Source organism: Hibiscus syriacus, unplaced genomic scaffold (assembly GCF_006381635.1).
Source record: "Hibiscus syriacus cultivar Baekdansim isolate YM2019G1 unplaced genomic scaffold, ASM638163v2 tig00117048_pilon, whole genome shotgun sequence".
Taxonomy (NCBI): domain Eukaryota; kingdom Viridiplantae; phylum Streptophyta; class Magnoliopsida; order Malvales; family Malvaceae; genus Hibiscus; species Hibiscus syriacus.
The window spans coordinates 5,581,489-5,595,206 of record NW_024063538.1 but is presented as its reverse complement, the minus strand read 5'-3'; the positions used below and the strand labels follow the sequence as shown (position 1 = coordinate 5,595,206).

Here is a 13,718-nt window from a genome sequence, read left to right as displayed (position 1 = left end):
GTTTTGAAATAAAATAATTAAGTGACTAAAATAAAACAAAAATTATAGTTGAGGAACTAAATGTTTAACTTACTCAAACAATAAAAACAGACACCCATTTTGCAAACACCAGAAAATAAACATAAAAACAACAGACAAATTATGCACATTTGAACCCTGCAGGAACCTCCTTCTGACAAGCACTGAGGATTAAGCTAAGAGTAACAGGAACATCGAGGTTGATCCCTAGTACATTAGCTTTAATGGCGGTGCAGAGGCAAAGTGCAGCTTCCAAATCAGCCAACCCTTGAAGTAAAGCACAGCACTTGCTCGAAGGAGGGGTTCCCACGATTATGTTAACGAGGCCGAGCAGATCGGCGCAGGCGCCGAGCTTCAGGGTGTCCTTGGGGCAGGAAGCCGCCGGAGGCTGAGGGCATGGGGGTGGCTTGGGTTTGCATGAGCTGCAGGCGGTGGTGAATGTTGAGTGGAGAAGAAGAGTGGAGATTATGAAAAGAGTATAGAGTTTGGTGGAAGCCATTGCAGCACACAAGTTGTTTCAACTGTGGATGAATAAGTGTAGCACCAGAAGTTGGTTTTTTAAAGGAGATTTCTGAGGTGGCTGTTTCGAGATCTGATTGAGTGGAAGAGAGTGAAGATATCGGATGATCATGATATGTTGTAGCACTAGCATTTTTGTAAGCTTCCGAGAAGCCAAGTTTTATACGGAAAGAGTGGTATAAGAATAAACTCAATTAATCATTTTCGCTATTACATGTTTTTCATTAATTTAATCCTCAAAATTATTTACGGTATTTATCCTAGCTTTCAGAGTCTTTTTTGAGTAATAAAACCATTAGTCTTCTACATTTTCAACACTAACAATTTTGAGGTAAACTTGGGACCATGTGTCTTTTAATTATATTCCCTTAATATCGCTTAAAATTATAGTCACTTAATTATTTTATTTCATTTTAGTCACTTAATTATATTCCTAAAAAGTTATGATTATATATAACCATGCTATAATCTCGTATCAATAAACTTGGGACCATGTGTCTTTTAATTATATTTGTTAATGTAAACTTTTATATTAAATCTCAACTGTGCACCAGTGAGTGACCACTGATATTGGACATCTCTGGCTTCACAAATCTTTTTTATTAATGTATTTTTTTTACATCTTTTTAATTTTGATTTTGAGATGTTTCTTTTTGATGCTATATTTATTGTATTCGAATATTTAATTGATATATTACACATTTTTTTTCTATTTAGATAATTATTGTTTTCAGAAAAAAAAATTATAATAGATCTCATTCAAATATTTCTTGTTAATTGTACTATATATCGCTGAAGATCAATTAAACTCGAATTACGTAAATGAACATAACATATTATTATTTTATATTTTCTAATAATAATATATTTCATCTTTTAAAGTTTATATTTTTTTCTCAATTAATTATCTATTTTATGATTGTGCTCATCTTAAAGTTTAATTTGTGACTATCTTAGATAAAAATTTTATGTTATTAATGCATGTGTGCCCACTCTCAAAAAAACTTTTTTTTTAAATCCATTACAATTAAACATAAATCCACTCGTTTTAATATAAAATCATCCCTCCATATCAGTATAACAGTATTACGAAATAATTATCCTTGTATTGTAGGTTTTACTCTTTCTTCACCTTCATCTCATTGTCTTTACGCCAAATGGAGGAAGCGTCGATGGAAAAAAAAATAAAACGCAATCTTCTCTTATCGATAAAGATCAGTAAACGGCTTGGATTGCTGTGAAATTGTGTTGGTTATTTTGACAAGTTAGTTCATCCGTAGCCATATTTTTTTAAAGTAATATTAAGATATATTCATTTGTCGAAAGTCACGTCAACAACGTCTTGTTAAATATAAACCGAACAAAAATGATCGTGACTATCATAAGTAAAATATAATAATGATCGACTAGTGTAGACTGATAAGCAAAAGCATGAACAATTGAAGTAACGACATACATAAACAGATCACACCAACGGTCCCGATCAGCAAATATGAAGGAGAAAAACTTGAAGAATAGCCAAAATGGACAACGGAAAAAGTGATCTCCCTTAACGACAATCTCATCAGGCACAAATATGCAATAACCAACGAATCGTCTTGTACAAACGTGTAGACACCCGTTTTTATCCGAGTCATTATTAATATTATTACTATTATCATTATTATTATTAATATTAATTAGTTTTATTACATATTTTGCAGCCCAATTACAAGACCAATCCCGGAGCCCAATGCATAACCCAACAGATGCAAATCCCAAAAGTACGTCCCGTTTACAAGTGACCATACATGATCCGAACCGGTTCAACCCTACCTGACCCGGTTAAGATTTCAACCACTGCAATAACCCACGTGAAGCCAGCTACTCCTGTCAGCCTCATGCTTTCACGTGATTACCGGTTCCAAATCCACTCTCCAGCAGCAAAGGAAGAGTAACAAAAGGAGAAATGAAAAAGTCATGGAGTAGGACCCTTTTTCATAAGCTGTAAAAATAAATATAAACAAGGGGCTACCATTTTCTCTAGGAAAAAAGCAATCATCCACCAAATCAAGCCAAAGTCAAAATAAATATAACCAAACCCTTACCTAAACCCGTCATTAATATACCAAACACAAAGAAAATTAACATGCAAAAGTGGGATTAGGTGATGTGCGAAGAAATAAATCAGAGGGGATGATTCGGTTTTAAAGGAGGAGGAATCAAATACAAAGGAAGGGGGAGAGAGTAAAAAAGAAAAGAAAAGAAAGACTTCCCTTTCTCTCGGCCGAACAACAACCACGACGTCCACCGAATTAGGATCTTCAACTCTCGAAGGTGCACTTATTGCTACTGGAGTGCTCATTGCTGGCCTGGAAATCAAGTGAAACTCCGTGAATTATCCAGTTTCTTGGTTGCACTGTTTTTATATTATCATGCATATTTTTTAACTATATATGTTGAACGAAAGCATCATACCAAGAAAAACAAATGCTCTGACATTTGAATGTAATTTGTATGTGCTCTGTGCTCGACTTATTCTAAGAAATTTAGTGTCTTTTATTATGTTTCAGTACGAAATTTGAGTACATCTTTATATGTATTGTTACAATATGTTTTTGTTCAAGGAAAACACTCTTGATGATTCATATAAATGAATGTATTAAGATAAAAAATAATATAAATAAGTTAGGGATTTTAGAGTTACCTGGTTGTCGGTGTTCGTCGGGACAACAGTGTCGTCGGAGAGGGTAGAGTAATTGGTGGTGACTTGTGATCGAAAGACCACCCTGTATGGTGGTCGGTCCTCAGGTTGGTTCTCGCTTGAGAGACATGGCATGGGTTGTGATGTTGTCCTCGTGTGTTCCTTAAGCTTTATAGGCCACTGATTGGAGGAGAATAACCATCCATATAGGGTGGTCGAGGCGCTGTTGACTCCGGCCAGTCGGAGGGTCGGCTACCGCGGGGTGGTGAGCGAAGAAAAAAGGGCGAGTTAGATGGATGTTAGGGATTTGAAGCAATCGGGCTGAATGAAACAAAAAAAAGAAGAAGCATATATTATATTTAGGAATTTTGGGAAAACCACGCTAAGTTCCTTGAACCTTTAGCGTGTTTTATGTTTCAGTCACCAAATAGTGGGTTTATTACATATAGATCCCCTAAATTTAAGTTTCCTATTATATCCTGATCACTAAATTAAGGTATAATCACGTTTCAACCCTCATATCTCTAGCACTTTTTGCATATTAATCATCGGTTGTAGGGGAAAACTCTCTTTAGGTACTCCTATCTTTGCCGTAATTTTACATTTAAGTCCCTAAATTTATCTTTTATTTATTTTTGCTGATTTAAGTTGTATGTTTTGTTTCCTGTTATTTTGGTCACTTGTTGTATGTTATTTATTTATTTCGAATTATTCTGTTAATTTTTATTAGTTTTATTTAGGTCACTGTTAAAGTTATATTTTACTTGTTATCTTTATGTTATTATGTATTTCACATTTGGCATATAATTTGTAAGGTGTATATTTTAGTCAATAGTAAAAATCACCTTCGTTTTTTATTTTGTCATTTAAGCCCATTTTTTGTTGTATGATGTTTTGTTTTAGCTCTTATGTCCTTGGATATAAAATAAATATAGTGCTTTAGTTTGTTATTTATGTTTTAGCCCCTTTATTTTTATTTTACTTTAATAGGGCATGTTATACTTAGTTTCATTTTAATCATTAATGTATTTTAATCCTTTGTATTAGTTAGATGCAATTTCTTTTCACTTTGCCATATATATGTTTATATTTGTTTAGTGATATTTGTATGTAAATCATATATTGTTATGAAAATAAATTTATTTACTAAGTACCCTTAATGCTTGTATACGCGTGTATATTACTGTATTTAATCTTAGTCCATTTATTAATTTATTTGTTATTTTCAATATATAAGATATCCACTAGTTAGTATTTTCTTCAAATATTTTCAAGAACAACGATTTGTAGAATGGGTGTGGAAAGCATCGCTTGATCGAAGTGGTGTAATCCTATACGACATTTAAACAAATGTGAACTTGAAATAAAATTGATTTTATATTACTAATTAATTCTTTTTGTTTTAAGTCGAACATTGCAATAAATGTCTCTAAATAATAATTTATTTTATTTCATGCAAATGTTGATTATCAATTTATATTCGATTCACATTTTTAATCGAGGAGGAATATTTTTTTACGAATGAGAAATAGTTGAAATAGTTTTCCCGACGGAGGATTGCGAATTTTAAGATTTCTTATCGTGTAAAAGAATTTTCTGTAATTAATTAATTCGAGACAAATTAATTAAATCTCAATAAATGGATCATAATTTAACTTTATATTAGGTTCATCATTTCCATTATTTACGACAACGTGTAAGCGACACAGTACCAATTTTAGGCGTTGTGGGGTGCTAATCCTTCCCCACATGTAACCGACTCCCGAATCCATTTAATCGAATATTTGGTGACGCATACCAAACTTTTCTTATAAAATGATTTTCTTAAAATTGTTTTAAAAGACTTTTTAGGTACTCGATCTACCTAACCTAAAGGTCGATGGCGACTTTATCCATTTTCATACAAATTATTCAAAATCACCCAATTTTTTCAAATTAAAATCATAACTGTTTTTAAAATAATGAGATATTGTTTCACCCTAAAAAATGGTTATGACAGATTGGTGACTCTGTTGGGGACGGCTTTTTTTAGAGAGTTAGACTGTAGGTCAATTACACATTGTCGTTGTGGTCAAATTTATGAGTTCGAGTCTTTAGTTAATCTATGGTCCTTTATTGAAATTTTGAATTGCTTTATTTTTTATTGTCATACTAACATTTTAATTTTTGCTTTCAGCTAAGTTTTTGTTGAGAGTTTTTATTTGTTCATCTTTTGCGTTAAATGTAGGTACGCTCCTCCTCACACACATCACGTGCATCTGCATAACATGAGTTCTAGACACGAGCTTCGATCTAAATTAGTCAGGGTGATTACTTTACTCTCGTAAGAATTTATTCTTTGTATGAGTTTTAGCAATTAACCCATGGGATACATACCTTATACCTTCGTAGGGATTTATTCCTCGTATGGGTATAATCCAGTGAATCCCCACGAATTGAACTCGTTCCGTTTGAAACCTGTAATGGGTGAGGATCGAGGGTTTGGCAGCCCAAGGGGGCACCGACATTAAGGACAATTCGAGTCCCTTTTTCCTGTTAGAGCCTGAACCATGCATATAGTGAACCATAGAACGGTCACCCTAGGTAAAGTCATGCCAAATCTTTATCCACAGTAGGTACCCAAAATAAGCGTACACAAAGGATGACGTTTCTGAACCTTTCATTTTTTCTTTAAATTCTCTCGAATAAAAAACATGCGAACTAGATACCATGTGGTTATAATTAATTTCTTGAAAATTTATTTTGGGTAAATAGTATGTCCGGGTAGGAATGTTATTTAATTAAAGCATGTTCGGGTAGATATCATGACGGTGTAGGTGTTATATTCATCTTTGAATAACATTTTTATCTGTATTGATTGTATCACCTGTATTAATTGATTTCTTTCCTTTTGTTTGTGTACATTAACTAATTTCTTTCCTTTTGTTTATGTACACTAACTTATTTCTCTTGATTGTATCATTTTTCATATTTCTTTGCATTGCATTGTCATAACATAATGCGAGAAGTGTTGATTCGCAAGAGGATATTCAAGAGAAAATTTTCACAAGAAGAGATAAAAGTTTTCAATCAAACGGTCGTGTACACAAACATGCACCAAAAGCTAAAAGAAGTTCAGATTACAAAATGAAACTTGCTCGAATATCGTGAAACATTCGAGACTGATGTGATGATTTACTTATCAGAGGAGTAATACAACAGTAGGTTCTTATATATGATCATTTCATTGCTAGCCATCAAGGAGCGATGCACTGGCTTCAACACCGTCGAGGCATTGATGGGGTTAGTTTACAGAGAATTAAGGGGCATCAGTTCCAAATATGAAGATACAAGAATAAGACTCGCTCAAAGATCGTGCAGCATTCAAGACTGATATGATGATCAACTGATCCAATGAGTAATCCAATAGAAGATTCTCATCTTCGATCATTTCATCGCTAATCGGCAAGGAGTGGCAAACTGACTTCAGCACCGTTGGGACATTAACGGAATTAGGTTACAAAATACTTGAGGGGCATCTTCAAGGATGAAGATCCAAGATGAAATAGTGATCTACTTTAGACTCAACCATCTAAGTGAAGACATGTCAGTAAAGTGGGCTGTCTTGTAAGGTGAAAGCTTTTATTTCTGGTGAAAATTATTCTACGATATCCATCGTTGGGATCAACATTTTTGCATCTGCATTTGCATAATTGCATTTTTGCATAACATAAGCATTTTTACATGCATTAATCATATATTGTGGGGAACTTTGAAGAAGTGCTTCTAATGGTAACTGCATTCACATAGTACTAAGAATAGAAGCCAAATTTGAGCAACTGAAGAAAAAACTGGAAGAGAATCTTCAGAAGATGCAAGTAGAGTGGGAATCTAAAATGGAGCAGGCACAAAAAGCCACCATGGAGTGTATTTTGCAAAACCAAAAGGACCTAGTAGACCAAATGATAGAAAAATTGGCTGGGCTCAGCCAAGAAAGATGCAAAGAGAAGATTTCCTCGACCCATGAAACATTTGAATTTGTGAAGGCACATACTAGTTCACCGATACTCATTTCACCTCACAAGCTTCCAAGTCACCAAGTAGGCTTCTTTGCCACTAAAACTAGAGAAACTATGTTATATCCTCAGGATAATTATACTGATCAAAACATATCAAATCATGATGATATGAAAAGAGTCATGAATGAGATTTCAACACGTGTTAAGAGAATCGAAAACTCCAAGAGCAACTTCTCAAGATCCAACAGGAGATGATCGATCAAGCAAAAAGGTTTCAGAATGAATCAAGAGAACAAATGACCAAATTAATGGACATGATGAATATTGTGATCCATGGAGAGAAGTCACTAGAGGATCCTGTTTTGAATGAGACTATGAATGCTAGTGCTATGGCAAGTGATCAAGGACATGCTAAGGAGCTGGATATTTCAGGCCAACTTTAAAAATCAAATTTGGTTGTAGAAGTTTCCATTGGGCCAACAATGAATGAAGATCTAATGAGGGATAAAGTTTACTCAAAGAAGATGAGCATAGAAGAGGACCATATGCTGATTAAGAAGGCTAAGAATGGTCGATCTCTCATGATTAGAGATTCTAACCCTTTACAATCATCCAGTCAAGACAATCAAGTTTTATCTATAAAATCATCATCAAGTAGTCTCCCATCATGGGGATTAGATGAGAAGAACCAAAAAGTACAGGGTTTTCGATTCCATCCCTTTCATTTTTCGCTTGAAAAATTATATTAAAAAATGCTCACAGCTGGATTGGTTACACCAGGATATGTCCAGCCACAGTGTCTTTCGAATGAGAAATGAGCTTATAATGAGATTCCTTGGATAAACCATTATGGAATCCCAGATTGTTCAGTTAAGATTCTTAGCAACCTTAAGGATCCTATAGAGCAAGTAATTCAAGAGAAGGGGGTTAAGGTCCAAAACTCAGAAGTTATTACTTCAATAGAGATTAATATATGCAATTCCTATGAAGAACATAAGATGCAAGAGGATGGGAAAAGAAATTCAAGTAAAATGACTTCCATGAATGTAATCCGAGACTGGCCCGTGGGTTTAAGAATGAATGGAGTGGATGCAGCCTTGAAGGCATCTCAGACACCTATATCAGATTTCCTGAAGGTAAGTGAGGTTTTGAGTAGTATAGAAGGCCTGACGAATATTACGCCAAACACAGCTGCAATATGTGTTCAGAATTCGGCCAAAACTATCATCACCAAGGAAAATCGTTTTGGGCCTAATTTTCAATCAGGGAAGGAAAAGCTGATGAATAACAAGAAAATGGGATTTTACGAAGAAGATGCTTAGGAGGAAGCAGAAATTTGTGTATCTGAGGGTACGCTAGAAGATCCTTCTATAGAGGCTTTCAATGAGACTTTGAATCTTGTTTGTGTGGCCAATATGATGAAAACAGATAAACAAGAACATGCTGAGGAATATTATAATCCAATTCATTTCCAACAATTGGGCATGGTTTTAGAAAATGTGACAGAGATCAAGCTAGGAAAAGTGAAAAATAAGGGTGAAACTTTTAACACGAAAGCTGAGACTGACTCAAAGAAGAGAGGCATAGATGAAGTTCAAATGCCAGTCAAGAAGGCTAAAAAGAACAAGAAGATAAAGAAAATGATACCTCTCATTCAGATTCCAGGGTCATATCCAGAATTGTTACCATTTCTCTTTGAAAGTGGCCTTCTAATACCTATTCCTCCAAAGTCTAATACTTATAGGTGTCCAGATTGGCAAGGTATTAAAACTTCATGCATATATCATCTTGGAAATTTTAGTCACTCTACAGAAAGTTGTGTGGCTATGAGATTAAAGGTTCAAAACTTCATCGCAGAAGGATTGTTATGCTTTGAAGATAGAAAACCTAAAATTCCCAGAGGCTTAAGATTTATCAATAAAGGGAAATCTGCACACCAATGTTTCCCACAAGACATTTTTCCAAAGTTGAACCTTAAAAATGAATATCTCAATGAACCTTCACTAAGTCTTCATGGTGATCATAATAGTGTCAAAGAGAGAATGAAGTCAAAAGAATTTCCACTCAGTTTTCCTTCATCTTCATACAACGAAATATATTCCAAGCTGCTCGAAGCCCAACTGATTACTCCACGTCTGGCTAAGCCCCTGTTACCACCTTATCCGAGTTGGTATAATGAGAAAGTTTCTTGTGAATATCATGCCGGAGCCCGAGGACACTCCATCAGGAATTGTGTTCACTTCAAACACTAAGTCAAAAAATTTTTGGCTCATAGAGTTATAGAGGTGGATGTTAACAATCAGACGGTTTTAGTCAAACAATTGGGAATCAGACCCCATAATGGAGTTGATAAGGTCGAAACAAATGAAGTGCATATAGAAGAATATCTGAGGAAAGAAAAGAGCAAAAGCTAGGAGAGTAAGGTATGTGTGGCAAATTTAAAGGATTCAAATCTTGAGACTTATTCGATGCTGAAAAATGAGAAGAAAATGGGGAATAATGAGAATGAAATTACAAGAGAAATAATTCGAGATTGGCTTAAAATGTCTTGGAAAAACATGACCCTCAAAGTTTTTCAAGTGCCCATTTCTGACATGTTATCCCCTTTAATCAAAGTCAATATCTCACCCCAAGGCCTTTGAGAATGAAGACTAGACCTTCTGCTTATGGATATGACCCGAATAGTGCTTGTGATTTTCATCTGGGAGCATTGGGTCATCCTACTGACAAGTGCATACCATTAATGGAGGAGATAGAAAAGCTCGTTAACAAGGGAGTCTTGACACGAGAAATGATCGATAAATGGGGATTAAATGAGGATAAAAACCCTAATCCAATTGGACATCCAACATTCAATGTGTAATGGGGGCATTCTGATCAGGAGTCGGCTGGGGCATCGATCAGGAGTTTTTGTTGCGTTCTCATGCATGTCATCTTGTTTGAAATTGTTTTTCTTTTGTGTTTCTTCTGTTTAAATGTTTGTAAGTTGCTTGACGTTCGAACATTTTAAATAAAATTTTTTCTTCTTAGGAAATGAACAATGAGCAAATTTCAATCTTGAAATTCTTTGAATATCATTTTAATTAAAAGCTTTTTAATAATTGAGGCTGTAAATCTTTGACAAATGACAAGATTGAATCCTACAAAACAAGTACATCTTGATCCTAATCCAGAGAAACACCAAAATATATATCCTTCTCTTACAGGGACCGAGCTAGTTTTCTCTTCTCATGAAGAGTCCATCATTTTAGTATTCAGGTATGCATTAGGAGCGAACAAAATGGGGCATCTAGCACATGAAATTGCAAAGCTAATTGGTTTCTAATTCTGTTGACGACGTTCAATGATTATAATGATCTTCTCAGATGGAATGGTCGAGTGGGTGAATCTAGTTTAGGTCAGTTGCTTGGGAATTAAATTATAACGATGAGATTTTCGGATTTCCAACAAACACCAGGATTATAACAGGTTCTCCTCAATGAGCTTAAGAAATAGAATATGTTTACCAAATATATATATATATATACAATAAAGCTGAGCTATTCCGCTAAAGCAATCGGTTATAGAGGAAACTCGAAATCCCTGGCTTTATGAGTAGATTATATTCAAACCATGACATTGGTCGGGTACTCGGATTTGGTGTATGCTCCACTGTGATTGTCAAGTCAAAGACTTTGTGACGACATGAATCCTTCAACTAGCCTGATAAAGGCAATTATAAAATATATATACAATAAAGCTTGAGTTGTCCTTCTAGAGCAATTGGTTAAACGCCCCGACTTTATGGATAAGATTCAGCTAGCCAAATAATGGCAAATTAAATCAAATTTACTAAAAAAGGAGATTCGGTGAATATGGACTAAGGGAGTTGAGGAATACCTGTTATAGTCAAACTCACACGAGCACTCAGAAATCTCATTTTTAGACCGATATTTCTGCACTACCTTGACTAGGTGAGTCTATGAAAATTGAACAAATGTAAGATTTCAGAGAAATGAAACAGAAGTGTTCTGAAAGGTCTAGTTATTGATTATGCTAGTTGTGTCATTTTGTTCGCCTCCGATTAAAATGCCAAACCAAGAAAGAGATGCATGTTATGGCCTTCATGATGACCAAATCGAGGAAATAAACCTTAGAATTTAGGTAGCCAACCACGAAACCAACTTTTCGACCTTGATATTTGTCAAAGATTTACAGCTATCAAAGATTAAAAGAGCGGTTAATTCTTTTGATAACCAATCAACTCATGTTTTATGATTTGCTTCAATTGTGAAACCTAGAAGGAGGTAACATTTTCAAAATTCTTTTGATATATTTCAAAATTTTGAAAATTCAAAGGAAGAAAACCATTTTTAAACAAGACCAGTTCTCTGGAAATATCTTGGAATTCAACGAATATCTTTTCGAAGCTCAAGTTTAGAAGCTGGGGCAAAGGAACCCAAAATTTTTTGTGTAAAATTTGATGGGGCAAATTGACTCAGATTGAGGTTTGCAAGAGTACACCCTAGTGAAAATGAAGACAAACTAAATCAGGGATAAATGAAGCCTGCTTATGCAATCATTCCCACCAAGAAAGAATACATACATCAACACATACATACATGATGCATGAAATTTGCATTTTTTGCATTCATCATCATGTTCAATTTTGACATCCATCATAATATCCAAAATAGTCAGTCAAAAATGCATTATTTTGATCTTTCAGGAAATCAATGCTCAGAAATGACAAACAAATCTTCTGAAGATATTTCCTCAACATGAAAGAGCAAGAAGACTGTATATCACCTTTGATGGTGTTTTCTAAAAACAAAATTTTGTCTCTTTGAGACAATTTCTTTTTAAGAAAAATATTTGATTTTGTTTCTTTGGAAACAAAATTTTATCTCTTTTGAGATAGCTTCTTTTAAAAAATCATCTCTGAGTCGGTTTCTTTTGAAACCAAAACCTTGATGGCCAAGATTCATCATAGTATAAGCAGTGTCATCCCTAATCAGCCGTCCTCATTGCGTAGAAACAGTGTCACCCCAGATAACCAACCGTCCTCATCACGTAGGAACTGTGTTATCACCTTTAGATGGCCAACACTCTTCATAGTATGAGCAGTGTCATCCCTGACCAGTCATCCTCATTGCTTAGGAACTGTGTCACCCCAGATAACCAACCGTCCTCATCACGTAGGAACCGTGTTATCACCTTTAGATGGCCAGAATTCTTCATCGCGTATGAGTCGTGTCATCACCTGACCAGATCTCCTCATTATGTAGGAGCCGTGTCAACCCTTGATAACCAGAACTCTTCATCATGTATGAGCCATGTTATCACCCTTCCTACTCTTCATTACTTATGAGCAGTGTCATCCCCTGACTAGATTTCTTCGTTATGTAGGAACCGTATCACCCTTAGACGACCAGAACTCTTCATCGCGTATGAGTCGTGTCGTCCCCAATACATCAAATTTAAAAAATAAAAAAATCGGACAAAAACTAGTTGTCTTTTTCGTCTTTGCCCTATTCTTGTTAACACAAGAATGTGCAAAGAGGGGCAGCTGTAGACACTCGTTTTTATCCAGGCCTAAAAATATTAAATATTAAACCACTCCAATAACCCACGTGAAGCCAGCTACTCCTGTCACCCTCATGCTTTCATGTGATTACCGGTTCCAAATCCACTCTCCAGCAAAGGAAGAGTAACAAAAGGAGAAATGAAAAAGTCATGGAGTAGGACCCTTTTTCATAAGCTGTAAAAATAAATATAAACAAGGGGCTACCATTTTCTCTAGGAAAAAAGCAATCATCCACCAAATCAGCCAAAGTCAAATAAATATAACCAACCCTTACCTAAACCCGTCATTATATACAACACAAATAAATTAACATGCAAAAGTGGGATTAGGTGATGTGCGAAGAAATATCAGAGGGATGATTCGTTTTAAGGAGGAGGAATCAATACAAATGAAGGGGAGAGTAAAAAGAAAGAAAAGAAAGACTTCCTTTCTCTCGGCCGAACAACAACCACGACGTCCACTGGGCTAGGATCTTCAACTCTCGAAGGTGTTACTACTGCTGGAGTGCTCACTACTGGCCTGGAAATCAAGTGAAACTCCGTGAATTATTCAGTTTCTTAGTTGCACTATTTTTATATTATCATGCATATTTTTTAGCTATATATGTTGAACGAAAGCATCATACCAAGAAAAAAATGCTCTGACATTTGGATGTAATTTGTATGTGCTCTGTGCTCGACTTATTCTAAGAAATTTAGTGTCTTTTATTATGTATCAGTACGAAATTTGAGTACATCTTTATATGTATTGTTACAATATGTTTTTGTTCAAGGAAAACACTCTTGATGATTCATATAAATGAATATATTAAGATAAAAAATAACATAAATAAGTTAGGGATTTTAGAGTTACCTGGTCGCTGGTGTTCGTCGGGGCAGCAGTTTCGTCGGAGAGGGTAGAATAATTGGTGGTGACTTGTGATCGAAAGACCACC

General features: G+C 35.1%; 1 protein-coding gene across 1 annotated transcript; it reads right to left on the bottom strand.

The window, feature by feature from the left end:
• Nucleotides 1–48: 48 nt before the first annotated feature.
• On the bottom strand, nt 49–657 carry LOC120197272 (14 kDa proline-rich protein DC2.15-like). Its single transcript, XM_039198861.1, has one exon. It carries the CDS (start codon nt 515–517, stop codon nt 140–142), a length of 378 nt encoding a protein of 125 aa, XP_039054792.1. The 5' UTR covers nt 518–657; the 3' UTR covers nt 49–139.
• Nucleotides 658–13,718: the final 13,061 nt, after the last annotated feature.